At 31.6% G+C, this 18,078-nt stretch overlaps 1 protein-coding gene across 2 annotated transcripts in view; it reads right to left on the bottom strand.

The window, feature by feature from the left end:
* CADM2 (cell adhesion molecule 2) overlaps positions 1–18,078 on the bottom strand; it is a 974,765-nt gene that overhangs the window by 118,791 nt on the left and 837,896 nt on the right. For both annotated transcript variants that reach the window (XM_006926238.1, XM_006926237.1), the window contains one exon: positions 12,814–12,984. In XM_006926238.1, coding sequence (XP_006926300.1) covers positions 12,814–12,984 — 171 coding nt within the window. The remainder of the gene's footprint in view (positions 1–12,813; positions 12,985–18,078) is intronic.

Genomic DNA, 18,078 nt, shown 5'->3' with positions numbered 1-18,078 from the left:
TCAAAAACAGACTCAGTTAGCATTAATGCAGTGGCTAGGTGGAGAGCCAGAAGAGAGAAAGAGCAATCAGGGGGATCGCTTTATAAACTATGTAAATGTCTAACCAATGTTCTGTATACTTGAAACTAATAAGAAAATTAAATTAAAAAAAAATAGTAAAATATATTGGCAAATTTAATTAACTACTGATTGTAATGTAAAAAAATAACCAATTTAGAGGCTAAAAAAGATGAAACTAAAATACTTGTGAATAATAATTGATTATTAGTGGAGGGGGAGGAAGGAGGTAAAGTTAAGATCCTTCCTTGATTTAGGAAAAATATAAGGAATAACTATATATGTATTAGGAAAAAATATGCAGTCAAGCAATAAATAATAAAGAGGAAAAGTAAAGAAAAAGTTAGAAATGCATAATAATAAAAAGTAAAAAAATAAACAGAAAGATAGAATTCTTGCTCACTCAGAAGAGTGACCATCTCTAGGGAAGAAGGGAAATCAGAAAACAGGCAGTTAAGTGGGGCTTCAAATTATATCTTAATGTTTTGAACATGAGATATGTACTAGATATCCCAGAATGTTAACAGATGTGGGTGGTAGATACATAGGTATTTATTATATTACTCTCTGTACTTTTCTGAGTGACTGAAATATTGCAAAATGTAAAATAAGACCAAGGAAAAAAAAATTTAATTATCTCACTGTAAATTAATCAATTTCTCCTTTATCTAGCCCTGCTACTAAAGTTTAAGAGATATGACTGTTTTCCTAGAGTTGATATAACAGAGATTCCTGAAAAACAAGTATTTTTAAAAATTCAAATAAAAAGAAATAGAAAAAAAAAAGAAATATAAATTGGTAGTCATGGAGATATAAAGTATAGCATAAGAAATATAATCAGTGATATATTAATAACTATGTATGATGTCAGAGAGGTACTAGATTTATTGGGGTGACCATTTTGTCAGTTATATAGATGTCTAATCACTATGTTGTACACCTGAAAGTAATATAATAATGTATGCTAACCATAACTGAAAAATAAAAAATATATAATAAAATTAATTAAAAGAAGGGAATAGGTACAGTGATTAAGCTGATGGTCTTTAGGTTTCGAAAGCCCAAATAAAATTGTAATGCTAAAAAATTATTAATATGTAAAACTTTTTTTCTTAAGTATTATTTTTTTATTTATCTGACAAATTTAGAAAGAAGCCCAATTGCTATCAAGAGATAGATTAATAGACAAATATTGTTCTTTTCTTACACAAAATTTTAAAAGCTTTATGAAGTTAGAAGGTAAAGATATCTCCTGTTCTATTTGAATGATTCAAGATCTGAATCAAAGTAATGATATTGATCCAGTGGAATGGATTGTCTATATCCTTAACGATTTTAGAAAAGAGAAAAGAGCTGTGGTGAAGCTACTATTAAATCATTCGATGGACAATTTTGAAAGCACAAGCTCTTAAAGCATTTAGTGTTAGTGGTTCAAAAACATTTATCCATCATTAAGAGTTTTGTAGATAAATAAAAATGTTTTAAATCAAATGTTTTATCAGATCAAACAAAAAACCCTTATCTCTTCTGTAATCAAAGCAATACCACTGGAATTTAAGGTTATATAAAAGTAAGGTCTAACATGTTATAAATGATAACCAAATTGATAAATAAGAGAAGCAACCATAACCTAACATCTAATATTAGCTTACTGCATCATTCCAAATTATATAATATATTGAGTAAACAAAGAGAAAGATAGAATTCTTGCTCACTCAGAAGAGTGACCAAACTAATGTAAAGTAGTACTTTAATGTAAAGTAGTAATCATTTACATTGCTTATGGCATTATGTGGATCTTTGGTTGAAAGGAAAATGCTATCCTGATAATTTTATTTGTCCACAAAAGAATTTTATACGAATATTTCTTAATGATTCATCTACTAAACTTTACATAGATCCTAAAACATGCAAGGTACTGTACTATTACCTATTTCTATTTCACTAGAATTGTTACATTGTAACATTATAACATTGTACAGTGTAACACCTAAAGCTCAGGTGTTTTCACAAATGGTGTTGCTGAGTGTTTTCTATATGCTTAGGAAAGCTAGCTCCTTAGAGCAGAGATGATCTTTATATTGTTCCTTGGTTTATCCTTGGTTGTGGAATATTTCCTCGTACTGAAGTAAATTTTTGTTGAATAAATGAATAAGTAATGGCTTTTTGTAATTTTTTTCCCAACTACTAGTTAGAACCACAAATGTGTTATAAAATCAAATTTATTTGTCATAGCTTTTTTAAAATAATAGTAAAACATTGATCAAATACTTGGTAAGTAATATAAATTTTTATAAATTCTCTATATACATTGGCTTATTGAATTACTTTATACGGCATACAAGGAAAGTTCTGTTGTTGACCTATTATAGAATGTGAAGTTGAGGCTCACAGAAGTTTCTTAATACAGTTACACAAACATAAATCACTTTAGGCAGTTTGATCGTCTCTCCCCTGATCTTAATCACATTTCAGTAAATTGATGTTTTCTGTTCTCTATTAGACTACGCTATGGATTGGTGCTTTGTAGTATGTTCGGTGTCCTCTGTTGTTCTTCAAAATCAACTCTTTCTCCATCTGGATGAATTGGAACCTGGCCCAAGATTTTCCTTTGTATCTATAGAATCTGGAAGTTGTACAACCTACCTGGCAATGTTACTGACTTCTATGCATAAGTTGTCTGCACATCAGTCCATCTGCACATCTTTTAGATGTCTTTTTCTTCTTCTTCTTCTTCTTCTTCTTCTTTTTTTTTTTTTTTTTAACACTCTCACATCTCCCTCTCATATCTTTTTCCTCTTTGATAGATGAAAATATTATTTTGGGTGAAAGTAGTTAAAAGGTACAAACTTCCAGTTATAAGATTAGTAAGTTCTGGGGAGATTCTATACAGCATGGTAACTATAGTTAATAATACTGTATTGTATATTTAAAGTTGCTAAGAGAGTAGATCTTAAAAGTTTCCATCACAAGAAAAAAAATGTAGCTATATGAAGTAATGCATTTTATGAACATTATGGTAATCGTTTTGCAATATACACATATAACAAATCAGTATGTTGTATACCTTAAACTAATATAAGATTATATGTCAATTATATCTCAATAAAACTGAAAATATATTTAAAAATAAAATATAATCCCTTATCTTATTCATTACAGTATATCCTTCTCATGGATATATACCTCTCACTATGACTAACACGAAATATCCCCATGGCAAATTTGTATCAAGGGAAATTTTGAAATGTTTAAGTATTTTGCAGATGAAAGAGTTGTGATTCTTTGCCTTATAGCAATCTTCTTGCATAAAGGTTTCTGAACAAAAGAATTTATTTATCAAAGTTATGAAGAGCTCTTAATACTTACATTAACACTAATATTATGTAACAATTCATCTTTGTGAAGTCGTTTTGGAGTTTACTCTAAAATAGTGGTCCTCAACTGGGTAAATTTTTCCTCCCAAGAATATCTGGCAGTGTCTGGAGACATGTTTGGTTGTTATAGTTTTGAAGAGAGGTAGAGAGAATACCACTGACATTTAGTGAGAAGAGGCCAGGAATGCTTCTAAACATCCTACAATGCACAAGACAGCCTCTGCACAACAAAGAATATCTAGCCCCAAAAGTCACTAGTGCCCTCCTCTGAAATATTTACATTCACTCTATACATCACCTATCTATCTCTTCCTTGTTACAAGAAATTGACAAGTATTAGAGAACTGTAAAATTATGTTCAATTTATATGGGGTGCTTGATCTTTTCTCATATCTTAGTTTACATATGTAATGAGGAAATGTTGAATACTTTAAGGCCATTATGATACTTTTCTGAAATAAAAAGCTATAAACTAAACGCGATCCGCACTTCAAGGTCTACCACTTTTTATTAGGAGTAATGGGTTTATACACTAAAAGTCAATCAAAACTATTTCATCTGCAGCACTATCTTCTCTTCATTTTCTCTGTATAAAACTGACCTTTTCTAAGATGTCCAATCTATTTTCCTTGTTTGTAATTTGGCAGTTAAACTCTAACCTCATTTTCCTTTTAACTCACAACATTCTTTACATAATGCTCAAAACCATCAGGTACTTTTTTTTTTGACACTGTTAAATTCTTTTTAATTCTAGTGAAACATTACTTTTGTGGTGATCATTTATTTATTCAACAGATATATATATATATATATATAATATATATATATAAATTATATATATATAAATAAATATGTGTACAAGACACATTACTACTATTATTCAAATACTATATACCCATATGAATTTTGTTCCCATAAGAAGAAAATTATATATCATTCAAACTAATGCAAAGTTTAAAAATATAAGCAATATAGTGCTCTGATGAAGTATTATGGCAATTATTTAGAAAGAGATTATGCATTTGTGTAAGAAACAAAGAAAGTTACCTAGAGAAGTGTCACTTAAAAACTTGTAGAAAACATAGTATTTGAACAGCAGTTTTTCTAAAGGGAAAAAAAAGGAGGGCATTCAAGAAAGAGTTGAACAAAGGATTGATGTAGAGAAGAATATGTGCTATTTAGGAGGCATCTAGAAATACTATAAAGTGTAGGGCACCTTATCTTAAAAGCGGTGCTGACAGCAGCATTATAGGGGTTATGTTTTCAAAGCCTTGAATGTCAAGCTGAAGAATTTGAACATTAAGTTAAAGGCAATAAGAAACCATTTTAAGTTTTTCATTAAGTGAGTATAAGGCTCAGAATCAAGTTTTAAAAAGATATTTAGCTGTATGTAAAACTGAATGAATCAGGGAGCAATTAAAAACAAAACGTTTCTATTATAAAGCTTAGCCATAGAGAGATCTTGTGGAGAAGAAAAGGTAGCAGTAAAAATATATGTAATAAATGCTGCCATATTTTTTGTTTATATTCAAATTTATAAATTTCAATAATTGTAGTTCTGTAGTACATTATTTTAAATGCATTTTCTTTATATTCCATTTATTTTTTTACTTAATTTTAGTTTAAAATAATTGTTTCTTATATATGGGATATAAACCTCAAAGTAAATGAACAGGGCAAACAAGCAGAGACTCATGAACGTGGACAATAGACTAGTGGTTACCAGAGGGTAGGGGGTAGTGGGGAAGTAGATGGAGTAAAAGGGGTCAAATATGTAACGCAGAAAGAAATCTAACTATGGGTGGTGAACACACAATGTAATGTATATATGTTCCTTACTTTTGAATTGTATGCCTGAAACTTACTGCATTTCATTAATCAATATCACCATAAAAAAATGAAAAAAAGTCTCAAATATTTTATTCTAGTTATTAGAATAACTATAAAATATTTAGCAATAAAGATATTTTTTAATTTATAAATTTATAATTAAAACAATGAAATAAATAAAATTTAGAATTTTATCAAAGAAAACTCTCCTGTACTATTGACCTGATATGGTGACATAAAATGCAATTTTGATTTGATAATGTTGATAGAGTTAGTTGTGCTTTGGAGAGAAGACAGAAATTCAACTAGTCGATAGCTTCAACACTGGAGATGGAGTACTTAGTAAAAGGCATCAAGAAGGTTACTTGTCAAATTTCATCACTAGATAGGACATTTTAACACTTCAGAAAGCTCATTTAAAAAAAAAAAAAAAGCCTTGATAGCATTATTTAAAGGGCACAATAAGAAATCAGAATTCATTGTATTTCTAAACATTTTCAAGCTATTTATATTTTTGATGATATTTTAAAGAAACATTCATGAAATAGGTTGCTTGTGGAGATACAAAAAGAAGAGAGGAAAGGAATAGTTACAAAGAGAGCAAAGGAATGGGAGAAGGTAGGGAGATGTGTGGAAAGGGGAAAGAGAATATAGTCAATAATGTTGCGAAAAGTTTGTGACAGGTGATCACTAGAATTGGTGGAGTAATCACATTGTAGGGTATAAAAATGTCAATTCATATTGTACACCTGAAACTAATATAAGCAATATAAGATTGTATACCAACTATACTTACATACCTAAATAAAAAATATAGTAAACTCAGGTATGTAAAGTATAGCATAAGAAATATAGTCAGTAATATTATAACTATGTATAGTGCCAGGTGGATCACTTTGTAAATTATATAAATGTCTAACCAGAGTGCTGTTAGACATTTGTGAATTATATAAATGTCTAACCAGGGTGCTGTTAGACATTTATATAATACACCCAAAACTAATATAAAATGATATTAAATGCCAACCTTAATTAAAAAATAAAAATTGAAAAAATAATAAACAATGAAATGAACATATTAATACAAAGTTGTTTTAGGTTTTACAAATCTGCCATGGGATAGCCTAAGTATTCAATGTTTATTTAACAAAAACATATGACAATAATAGACAATGCATAGGTTAAGTCAAATGTGATAACAACATAAAACTATACAACTTGATGTGAAAGTTTTTATCTCATTTCCTGTTAGTCAATTAGTCAATTAACAGGTGTTTCTTTTTTTTATTTCATGCAATACTAATCTTTAAAATGGCCCCTTTTACATATCATTTTGGTAAATATGAGAAAGTCCAAAATCAGCATCATCATTCAGTCATCATCATCATCACAATAATAATAAAAAAGTAATTACAAAAATAATTCTTAAATTTAATGGCATATTTTAAAACATACTTAAATTGAGAAAAGTCAAATAAAACAGTAATTGCATAATTATAGTAGGTAGTTTCCATGAAATTTCTCCTTTAGGATGAGGACATTTTATTTTTAGCTTTTATTAATGAAAAAAAAAACTTTTAAAAATTGTTTTTATTTTCCTGATATCACCAGATTCAAGTTTTATAAAATCACAAAGAAAACAATGTCTTTTTACACTTTTTACCTATTTCACAGGTTCCCTGTTTGTATTTTTAAGCTTTCTCATTCTCCTTCACAATGCATAGACCTTATAGAAAAGTATTTGCTAAATATCTTTGCTTCTTAAGGAATAATATATTACTTTCTTAATAATAATAATGATAATGATAAAAAGCCAAACACTTACAATACATTACCTGATTTAATCCTTACACAAAATATGAAGCAGATATATGTTCCAGGTGAAGAAATTAAGGCTTAAAGTGACTAGCATGAAGTCATAAAAAGGAGCTTGAGTTCTAACCTAGACCTATCTAACTTCAGAATTTGAACTTAAAAAAAAAATGCAATATTGATTTTCAAGGTCATGTCGTATTCTAAATATATTTTGCTTAAAAGTTTATATTTCATCCCAGAGATTGTGAGCCTGTATTTGGACACCAAACATTGTGTGGTCTTGTAAAAGCAGAGCCCATCCATATACAGGCACAGCTTACATACCGCCTCAAAGAATCGATGGACTTCGATCGCCACCCACCACTGTGTCAGCATTCTAGATTTGAATCCAAAACTAAATCACAAATTACAAAATCTTAGGCATCACAAAAGAAAACTGAAAAGGTATTTCAGAGGGCAGAATAAAACTTTCTATAGTTCTGTAATAATTTCTTAAATCACCAGCATTATTCTTAAAAATATAAATAAAATGTTCCCTCCTAAAAAAAAAATGCAAGGCTAATTTTTAGTATAACATTAGAGTCCAATGACCTCAATTTAAGTTTTTGAGTTTCTTTTTGAAACTTCTGTTTTTTAAAAAATATATTTTATGATTTTTATTTTTAATTAGAGGTGCTCCAAAAAAATACAAAGAGTAATTTTATTTTAAAAAATAGATATGCAATTATCCTGCCTTGCAATTATGACATGAAAACATCAAACTCTTTAATAAATTTAAAATATATTATAGAATTAGAGTGATGTAAAATTTGTCTACTTTGGCATTCTATGAATTACTTCACCATTCACTCATTCTTAGTTCATTGATTATCCCCAACTATGCTAAAAAGAATGACATAAGAAAGTGAAAATATGATAAAGTCATCTAGAATGTTGGTGTTCAATATAGTAATGACTCCTCACATGTGGCTATTTAAATGTAAATATATCAATCAAAATTAACTAAAATTTAAACTACAGTTCCTTAGTCACAAGATCCATATTTCAAGTGCTGAGTAGCCAGCCACATGTGGCTAGCTATTAGCTACTATTTTAGGACAGATATAGAATGTTTCAATCACCGTAAAAAGCTCTATTAGACAGTGCTGGTGTGGAAGGATTATACAAGAGTGATAGATGAATTCTATATAAAATGTATTTTACCACACATACACACACACACACTTAAAATTTGGGTTCTTAGTTAACCATATTGGCAGTTCAATTCCATGGTATTAAATGTATTCTTAGAATACTCATTCTGAAAAAAATGTTCTAATCTGCCTCTTGTGTTTTTTTATTTTCAATTACAATTGATTTTTTTAATGTAATTTTGTCAATGTCACATATAGAAAATAAATGTTCAGTTATTTTCGTCTTTTCTGTTTTGTGCATAGCTTTTTCTGTTAGTGCAGATACATTATTCTTACTGAGAATTAAATAAAATCTGACTCTTATAATCTGTTCTTCTAAAAATTAAACAAATAAAAAGTTATTGTTTCCAAGAGAGCTGTATAAAAACAGAAAGATGAATTAGAATTTCCATTTATAGTGTTTTCTTCCACTGCTCAGGTGCAAAGCACGCTGTTACCTATTATGTGAAATTTGCAGGCATTGGGGTTCACAGTGAAAAGTCTACATTTTCTTAAATTTCAAGTTAAAAAACCTCTTCCATCATAGCATTTGAAAATTTATGATTAATATTTCATTTAAAAAATGAATGTTGCTGTGATATAATTAATAGACTGAGTCCTTCTAAACTCTATATCATAGGGTTATAGAGTTAAAACATTAGCCCTAGAAATATAATTATTTTTGACATTTTTTTCATTATGCTCCTTGACACTATGTGGTCATCACTTACTTTTTATTTCTCATTGGACTTGTTTTTCCACAATAGCACAGGATTTTAATTTCAGTTGTAGTTATAACTTTCCATTAATGTAAGAATATAATTTACATGTGTCACTCGCCACAGAAAACAATATCTTTTTTGTTCTGGGGGTTCAAAATGCTAAATATTTCTCTATTTGGGCCAATCTTTGCAATTATCCATAAGAATGTAGTAAAACAATGTGGAAATCCTAAATTTATGTCCCATCAATTCTAAACTAACCACCTTCTTTCTTTTCCAGTTCTTTCTATTTTTCTCTATTTGCATCTGGGGAAATTTCTACATCATGAATGTTGTGCATATGCACCTAAGTAGATCCATGATCTGCTGTCTCTGGAAACAACTATGGAGATGCTTTTGTCACTATTCTTCATGAAGACCATACCCAATTTGCTCAATTTGCTCTAATTTAGATGCAGACTATTGCTAGATGCCCTCTCTTTACACTCCACTCCTCATTTCATCTCTGGGGAATGTTCTGCATTCCTAAAGGAACGTTCAACATTATCATCAGTTAGTTTTAATTAACTTCACATACTTGAATGATGGTATGCTAGATGCTAGGAAGAATAATTTAAACAGATCTGGTCTCTGCCTTCTAGCCACTTACATATTAAACCATGATAGAATGAGTTGTTATTTTTAATTGGCCAAGAAGTATAACATTTTTCATGTAAAACTTTCTAAAAAATTAGGTAATTCAATTGCCTTCCTCCATAAAGTTTGCTTAATAATGCATACTGAAATATGGTGAACAGCTAACAATGTCCGGGAAGTATATATATAATAGTTTCATTTTGGACTCCCAAGAAAGTAAAAATGACTTTGGCATCTAACAATTGGCATCTGACAGCTAAGCTGAAATATTTTCAACGATTCTCTAGAATCTAAACAATAATCTGATGAAGTCACTCTGTGACTGTGGAGTGGAATAAAACAAAGGCAAGTCTATTCCATGACCAGGTCTGAAATAAGATGGAGACCAGGACATTCAGCAACCACAAAAATTAACATCATTAACTACTGCATATGTATGGTAGCAAATCTAGTCTTGCTCAAATGTTTTTGCTTTCTAGGTAAAAGTTACCAACATATTCGTTATTAGGTTGTCCCTAATTCAGACAGCTCCAATCCAGAGCCCTCTTTAGAATATTCAAGATAAGCCCAAATACAATAACAAGACTGCTAACTCTTTCTTACCCACGCTCAGAGATTCATCTGGTATGCCTTCTCCTTTGTGATAGCACACTAAATAAATCCACTTCTTCTAGACTACTGGTAGGTATCTGATGATCTTTGGCTGGTGTTCTTCAACATTCCTATGATTCAATTCTTATTATTTTCTTATATTATATGCTGAAAGTTACAGTTAAATTAGTAATCAAATATTATTTTTAAACGATCCTACTTGGCTTTATATGCAAGTGAAAAAGAGTTTAAATTAAGATGCTGATGATCTGGATTCTCTCAACAACTTTCCATATTTTGAAAGATAAGTTGATAAAATAAGTAGAAAAGAGAAAGTCCTACAGAATGAATATTTTTGTCTCCCTCACATCCATATGTTGAAACTTAATCCCTAATGTGATATTAGGAAGTGGGGCCTAAGGAGGTCATGATTGAGATTAGTGCCCTTATAAAAGAGAGACTAGAGAGCTCCTTAGCCCTTTCTGTCATGTGTGGACATAGAGAGATGATAGCCATCTATGAATGAGGAAACAAGTCTTCACCAGATACTGAATGCACCTGAAACTAGATCTTGGATTTCTAGTCCCCAGAACTATGAGAAATAAACTTCTGTTCTTTACAAGCCACCCCGTCTATGGCAGTTTTTTATAAAAGCCTGAACTAAGGCAGCGATAGACATCAGCTGAAATTTTATTAAATGTCATGAACTTGACTTAATTGTCTAGTTTGCTTCTCTTTCTTATATTCGAATCTTAAGGAGTTTCAATAATTGTCCCAAGGTTTTATTGCAAATAAATGTTAAAATTTGGAGATTATCTAAGTTTGGGCTCTAAGATATGCTTGTTTCTGAATCAGCTTCAATAAGAACAAGAATAAACTTAATGAAACTAATGTAATATAATTGAAAGTTTTTAAAATTATAATTTTAATAACTAGAAAACTAAGAATTAGGAAACAATGAGCAATAATTAAAAATCATAATCAGGTCGACATTTTCTCTATCAAAAAAGAAAAGTCTAGTATACAGTACTTCGATCTTTTCTCATAACCCCCTCTCTACTTTTCTCATAGTCCACTTCACTCTGGTCTCACTTTGCTCTTCCTAGAAACATAGAAACAATAAAGTATGCTCCTACCTCACGGCCTTTATACTTGCTCCTCCCTCTTTGTGTGTAAGTGTATGTGTAATATTCCACACATATATTATAACACACACACACACACACACACACACACACACACACTTTCTTTTACCCTTATTCCCACCTCTCCAGTTGCATTTCTTATCACTACCTCTGATTTATTCTTTTCCCATAGAACTCGCCACATAACATGCTGTATGTTTTATTTATTTATTTTGCTTTTCTGTCATTCCTGCCTAGAATAGATGCTATAAGAAAACTGGAATTTGTTTCTGTTGGTGGTGGTGGTGGTGGTTTTGACACTTGGAGACAAGCTTGATTTGTTTTGTTGTTGTTCTTTTTTGGTTACTTACATAACATCAATGATCAAAACAATGCCTGTTACATCACAGGTTCTCAGTAAGTTCTTGTTGAATAAATAAATGGAAAAAAAAATGTAATGAGGCATACTAGAAGACCAGTACTTAGATTTAACATTTTAGGATTTAATGTAATTTTATCTCACACATATTCTAAACTTAAGCTACAACTTACCACAAAAGCAAAGAAATAATCTCTAATATTTAAAAAAAAAGATCAAGCAACCCAATTCGGAAATATCATTTCCCGTTTTCTACATTTTTTTCTTTCTACATTATCTTATTTCAATTCATTCACTTTCATTTTGATAAATATTTATAGATTGCCTAGCCCAAGGACGTTGCTAACAAGTAAAAATGCCACAATCACAATTTGCTAGCTCTGTGACTCTGCCAAGTAAATCAACCTCTAAATTTTTGGTGCTTTCACCTGTAAACTGTGGTTAAAGAGAACAACTATTTGTCAGGTTGTTATGTTGATGCCCTAACATGAATTATATGAAATGAAACAATACAAGCAAAACGTTTAGCACTGCCTCTGGTCTATTGGTGTCATCTAATTAATATTATTTTTATCACTTGCAAATAATAATGATGTTGATGAAGAAAGCATAATAGATATGCCCTTGAAATCAGACAGACTTATAGGGAAGGAAAAAATAGACTAAATTTCAAAGCATAGATTGAGAGCTTCATTTTCCATGTAACAAAGTTAATTTTATATGATAAAGCTCATCAATGTCCTTCTCAGATTCCCAACTCTCTCTGATTCTGAATTACCACTTTCTCACCCTCAACCCCATGTGCCCACATACATCAAACCACCATTCGGAAGATAATTAGGAGTTTTAACTTTTTGATATACCCTTTATTTTTATAAATATATCCTTTATTTTTCGTTCTTGTTTATAATGATATGCAGGCAAGCACTACTTTCCTTTGAATATGATCAATACTATTGAGGGTAGTTTTTCTTCATTTTGCTGTAGATTTTGCCGCAGATTTTGTCACACATTTTCTGTAACTTCAAATAATTTTGAAATGATTTCAAATGTAGATGAAGAGATTTGATGCCAAGGTAAAGGAGGAGGGAGGGAGGGACGTTTACTTACAGTGTATTTCTAGCACCTGCATTGCCACCTGAGGAGTGGCATTGAGGGATTCGTGGTCTACTCTGCAGATGACCGCCACGCCGTCGTCGCTCCGGTCCACTCGGAAGTCCAGTGTGCTACTGACAGTGAAAGTCTTGCGATTTGCATCCTCTTCTTTTAAATATTTTACATCTGAAAATACAATATAAACTTTAAAATTCTGTGATATTCTCTTTTTAAATATAACAGGTTCCATTTACTCGAGTCTCCTATTGGAAGCACATCCTCCCTAGGTTTATCGATTTTTTTTTTTAAGCAAGTATTGATTAGTTTAACATTTAATCATTTTAATCTGACAGAATAAAAAATGACTACTTCAAAAATAAATTTTAAAAGTTAAATATAGAAATAATAGAGTGGAGCATAGCACTTTTATTCAAGTGCAAGACTTTTTTTTTTATACTCTACTTTGAAAAATCAGACCATTTTCCAATATTAATCTCCCGTCTTTAGATTTCAGTTTTATTAAAGAATAATTCTCTGAACCACAAGCACAGTTGGGAAGATTCACAACTATCCGATTATGACTAAAAGAAAGTACGATGTATTCAAGCTAACTTTAACATGAACAATGTGAGGTGAACATAATTGCCAAAGAATATCTAAGGTGTGAAAGTTTTCATTATTGGTCAAAAAAATTAAGAAAAACTGTCATCTGAATGAAAATACTTCCCTCAAAATGGGAATGCACTTATTGATATTTAAATTTAAACTTCACGATTCCGATTCATTATTAAATGATGTATTTAGGGTTTATTTGTTGTCTGTAGAAAAGAGGTTTAATAATATTTTCATTTAATTTGAAATTTCTCAAGTCTAGAGTAGCTAAGAACAGGGCAATTTTAATAAATTAGAAATCAAAATCAGACTAATGTTAAGATATCATGGTAACAAGGTCTTAAATATAGTTCAGGGAAAAGCCATTATGTTTTCTTATGCTTACATTTAAAATGAACAATGATATTTTCAGAAAGAGTTCTTTTGCATAAAGTACATAAAATATTTTATTTTACCAGATATTAAATAATTTATTTTTAAAATATGTTGACAACAAATTAATGTAAGCTCAGCTTCTCCATTTTTGTGCTCTACAGATTTAACTTTTAAATAATATCGAATTTGATATATTTGACAGGTAGATATATTTGCATGGTCTATTGAGTTTTATCTATTGCCAGAGAAGCATAATTTTCTTATTGATTGATTTTTTAAATAAAAATAAAATAAATATCAGTAAAGGATAAAACTAGCTAAATGTTCTGTCTTGTTTTTGAAAATGTATATTTATGATTGTGTTCACAAATTAGAAAAAATTATCTAATTAAGATTTTTATCACAAAAAAATATTTTACCTAATATGATCAGTTTTCAGAGTAAGGACAATCTCTAACGTTTGAGAAGGTAGAAAGGGTATAGAAGTCTTAATTCTGTCTTTTAACTATAAATCAGACAGGATACAGATTTGCCATAAACATGCGTCTTATGAAATATCTCATTTTTGCTAACCAAAGTCCTTTCTGAGATTTTTACATTTGAAAATTAGTTTCAACCTTAGTTAAAAAAAAATATTAAAGTAAAAGATAAAATTATTTTTAGTCAAAATATGTTAGGATATGTACAGATGCATTTAGAATTCTTTGCTACATTAAAAAAATTCTGAGACTCTAACTTTTCAATGTTTCATAGATTTATACAAAATGTTGCCTCAATTTTTAGTTTTCTACTTTTTCCTATAAATCTGTTTAATGTTTTCTTGTTCATATCGCTAAGTAGTAGCATTGTTAAGAAAATTTAAATCTTGACAAACTATTTTTATAATTGCTTTAAAATATATGAAAAATTATTCCAAAATATTTCTGGTAATTGTTTAATTTAAATAACAGCTGCATTTTAAGAACCCACACATCTACTTTATTTAGCAATTTCCGTTTCCTTTACAAAAGTATCATTTAATGTAATAGTATTTGGACACATAATTCTAGTAGCAATTGTATACAACAAAATTTTAATGAGCATCATTCAAATATAGTAAACAAAAGTATAATTTGTTTCTTTCAATGTTAGTTTATGTGGTATCTTATATGGTTACTCAAAGGCATAAAAGAAAGTGGAAAAAGCATTGAAAAGAGCGAATCATCATATCTTTTCCCATATTTTATGCTGACCACTTCCTCTCCAGACAGTAAATAATACTTAAAAGTTTCTCTATTTTTACTTTCTAGCTTCATAAAATAACTGATGTGTTACACTATTATAGAATCAATAGAAAGTTTTTTTAATATTGTACAGTTAATTCACTGAATCTTGTTTCATGTTCTGTCTTGCGTTAGAAAATTTCCTTTTCTTCTTTGTCATGTCACTACTTTACTTTGTGATCTAGAGCAACATTTCTAAAACTGGAGTATGCATACTAATCACCTTGGGTCTTATTAAAATGGATCTAATTTAAATATGTTATGAGATGGATCCTAAAAGTCTGCCGCTGGCCCCTGAACCATATTTTGGGGAACAAGGGTGTAGTAGATACATCGACACCAGAGATGCAACCAAAGGTAAAGAGAGAGTATTGAAATATTGGGACTTATTCTACACACCTACCTTCCTTTCTTCCTTCCTTCTTTTCTTCCTTCTTTTCCTCTTTCCTTGCTTCTTTCCTTTCTTCCTTTCACCTTCCCTTCCTTTCTTTTTTTATCCCTCCATTTTTCCTTCTTTTCCTCTCTCCCTTTCTCCTTATCTTTCATTTTATCTCTCTTCTCTTTTCCTAAGATTCCATTCTACCTTTGCTATTTTTAAATATACATTTCTTATTTTTTCTTACATTTTTCAAACTATGTATGTCATATATAATGCATTGGTGCAATGACTAGCAAAAGTTGAAGGCAAATAAAAAATAGAAGAATTTGCAGGATTACTTTCCTTCATAACTCTGCAGCAATCTCTTTACCTTTCTCTAAAAATGATTCTAGACATTTAAGTACTTGTTATTAAATAATTAGAATAGTGCTTGCATTTGATAGGTGGTGGTTGAAAATAGTCTCATTATATTATTGTATTTACATTGTTTATATTAGAAATTTCCTATATTAAAAAAGTTTTTTTTTTTTTAATCTCTCTAGAAACATTTCTTAAGTATACTTCTCAATAAACATTATTTCCTAAACATGTGTTGGTGACGTCTCAAAAATATATACCAGTTTTGACAGAGGAAAGATAGCAGAGTAGGTGAACACTATGCTTGCTTCCTCTCAAATCACAACTAAACTACAAAACTGCCACTTTTGAGAGTCACCTGAAGTCTAGCTGAACAGATGTCCTACAACTGAGGACACATAGAAGACGGCACCTCAAGACTGGTAGGAGGGACAGAGACGGGGGCGGGTGAGGGTAGCTGTCTCCACACCTGAGTGTGGCGGTTGAGACCTGGGAGGGATATCTTGGTTGAGGAGGTCCCCCAGAGAAGCAAAGACTCTCAGCTCCACACCGTGATCCTGAGCCCAGGGTTCCAGTGCCAGAAAGAGAAGTTCCCATCCATAATTCTGGCTATAAAAATCAGCGGAGATTGTGGCTGAGTGAGACAAAGTGTGGCTGGAGTTGCAGATGTTACTTTTAAGAAATCCATGCACAGGCTTATTCACTGACCTACTCACTTGCTCTGAACTTCAGCATTGGAGCAATTGCTCGAAAAGCACCAGAAGCATACAGAGAGGAACTTAATTGGCTTCAGGGTAAGGATTGAAGGAGCAGCTTTCTCCCAGCTAGAAGTGCTAATAGAATCCATAGTTTCTTTGCTGAGCCTTCCCCCATCTAGGCATGCAGATGCAGGCCCCTGCCATATCTGAGTCTCCCAACACTGGTTGCCCCAACTAGTGATTCCCTGAGACCCCATCCCACCTAACTCCAGCGTGTAGGCCAACCCAAGACACGTCAAGTGGCTTTTCAATAGAAATAGCCTGTCTTGGCTCATTCCTAAAATCTTTCCTAAAATCTCTCAAAGGTGCATGAAAACCAAACAAGCAGCATCTTGCCTCAGCGTGCCCTGTACCACTTGTTGAGCAACTCCAAGTTTGGCACTATCAGAAGCTGAACTCGATTCATGACTTGGTCTCTTGAGGCATCTCCAAGCCCAGTGCTGGTGATGGCCATCTGTGGATTGCTTGGTGACTCGCGTCACCACGGGCAGGGCACAGGCTGCGGCTGACTTGGCCTGAGGCTGGATCCCTCCCTGGAGGCCCCAGACATGGCATGTACAGTAGCAGGTTTCTATGGAGCCATAGCACCACCCAGGCCTGTATCCAAGGATGACACACCTGAAGGGCAAACTGGGCAGGCGCCAGAGCCCTGCTAAAGTGAATCCTGCTCCTTAGGATCAACGCCTCACCAGCCAGTCCTCATAACCAATCAGCCCAAGAGTATATCCTTCTGCAAGATGTGCAAACGGTAACAAAGGCTCAACTTCAACAGGAGGGCTCACATAATCCATAAAAGAGACACATCTGGAGTGCCTGGTTCAGGTGACCAGAAAAGATTGTGCTACTGGGCCCAACAGGACACCTACTACATAAAAACACTCTTCTGAGACCAGGAGACATGGAACCCTTCCTAATATATAGAAACAAATACAGGGAGATAGCCAAATGGGGATACAAAGAAACATGTCCCAAACAAAAGAACAGTCAAAGCTTCAGAAAAAGAGCTCAACAAAAATGGAGAAAGTAATCTACCAGATACACAGTTCAAAACACTGGTTCTAAGGATGCTCAATGAGCTTAGGAGAAAAAAAATAGACGAGCTCAGTGAGGACTTTAATAAAGAGATAAAAAACATTAAAATGGAGATTGAAAACATAAAAGAGAACCAGTCAGAAATTAATACAATAACTGAAATAAAGAATACATTGAAGAGAATCAATGGTAGAATAGACAAAGTAGAAATTTGAATCAGCAATTTAGAAGATAAGGTAGGAGAAAACACCCAATCAGAATAGCAGCAAGACAAAAGAATTTCTTCATATTAGGATAGTTTAACAGGTCTCTGGGACAACATCAAGCATACCAACATTTTCATCATAGGGGTACCAAAAGGAGAAGAATGAAAGCAAGGAATTAAAAATTATTTGAATAAATAATGATAGAAAACTTTCCTAACCTGGTGAAAGAAATAGACAGACATACAAGCCCAAGAAGTTCAGAGAATCCCCAAAAAGATGAACCCATCAGGTCCACATCA

The sequence above is a fragment of the Pteropus alecto genome, unplaced genomic scaffold (genome assembly GCF_000325575.1).
Source record: "Pteropus alecto unplaced genomic scaffold, ASM32557v1 scaffold239, whole genome shotgun sequence".
Classification (NCBI taxonomy): Eukaryota; Metazoa; Chordata; class Mammalia; order Chiroptera; family Pteropodidae; genus Pteropus; species Pteropus alecto.
The sequence above is the reverse complement of the archived record's forward strand: the minus strand, read 5'-3'. Positions and strand labels throughout refer to the sequence as shown.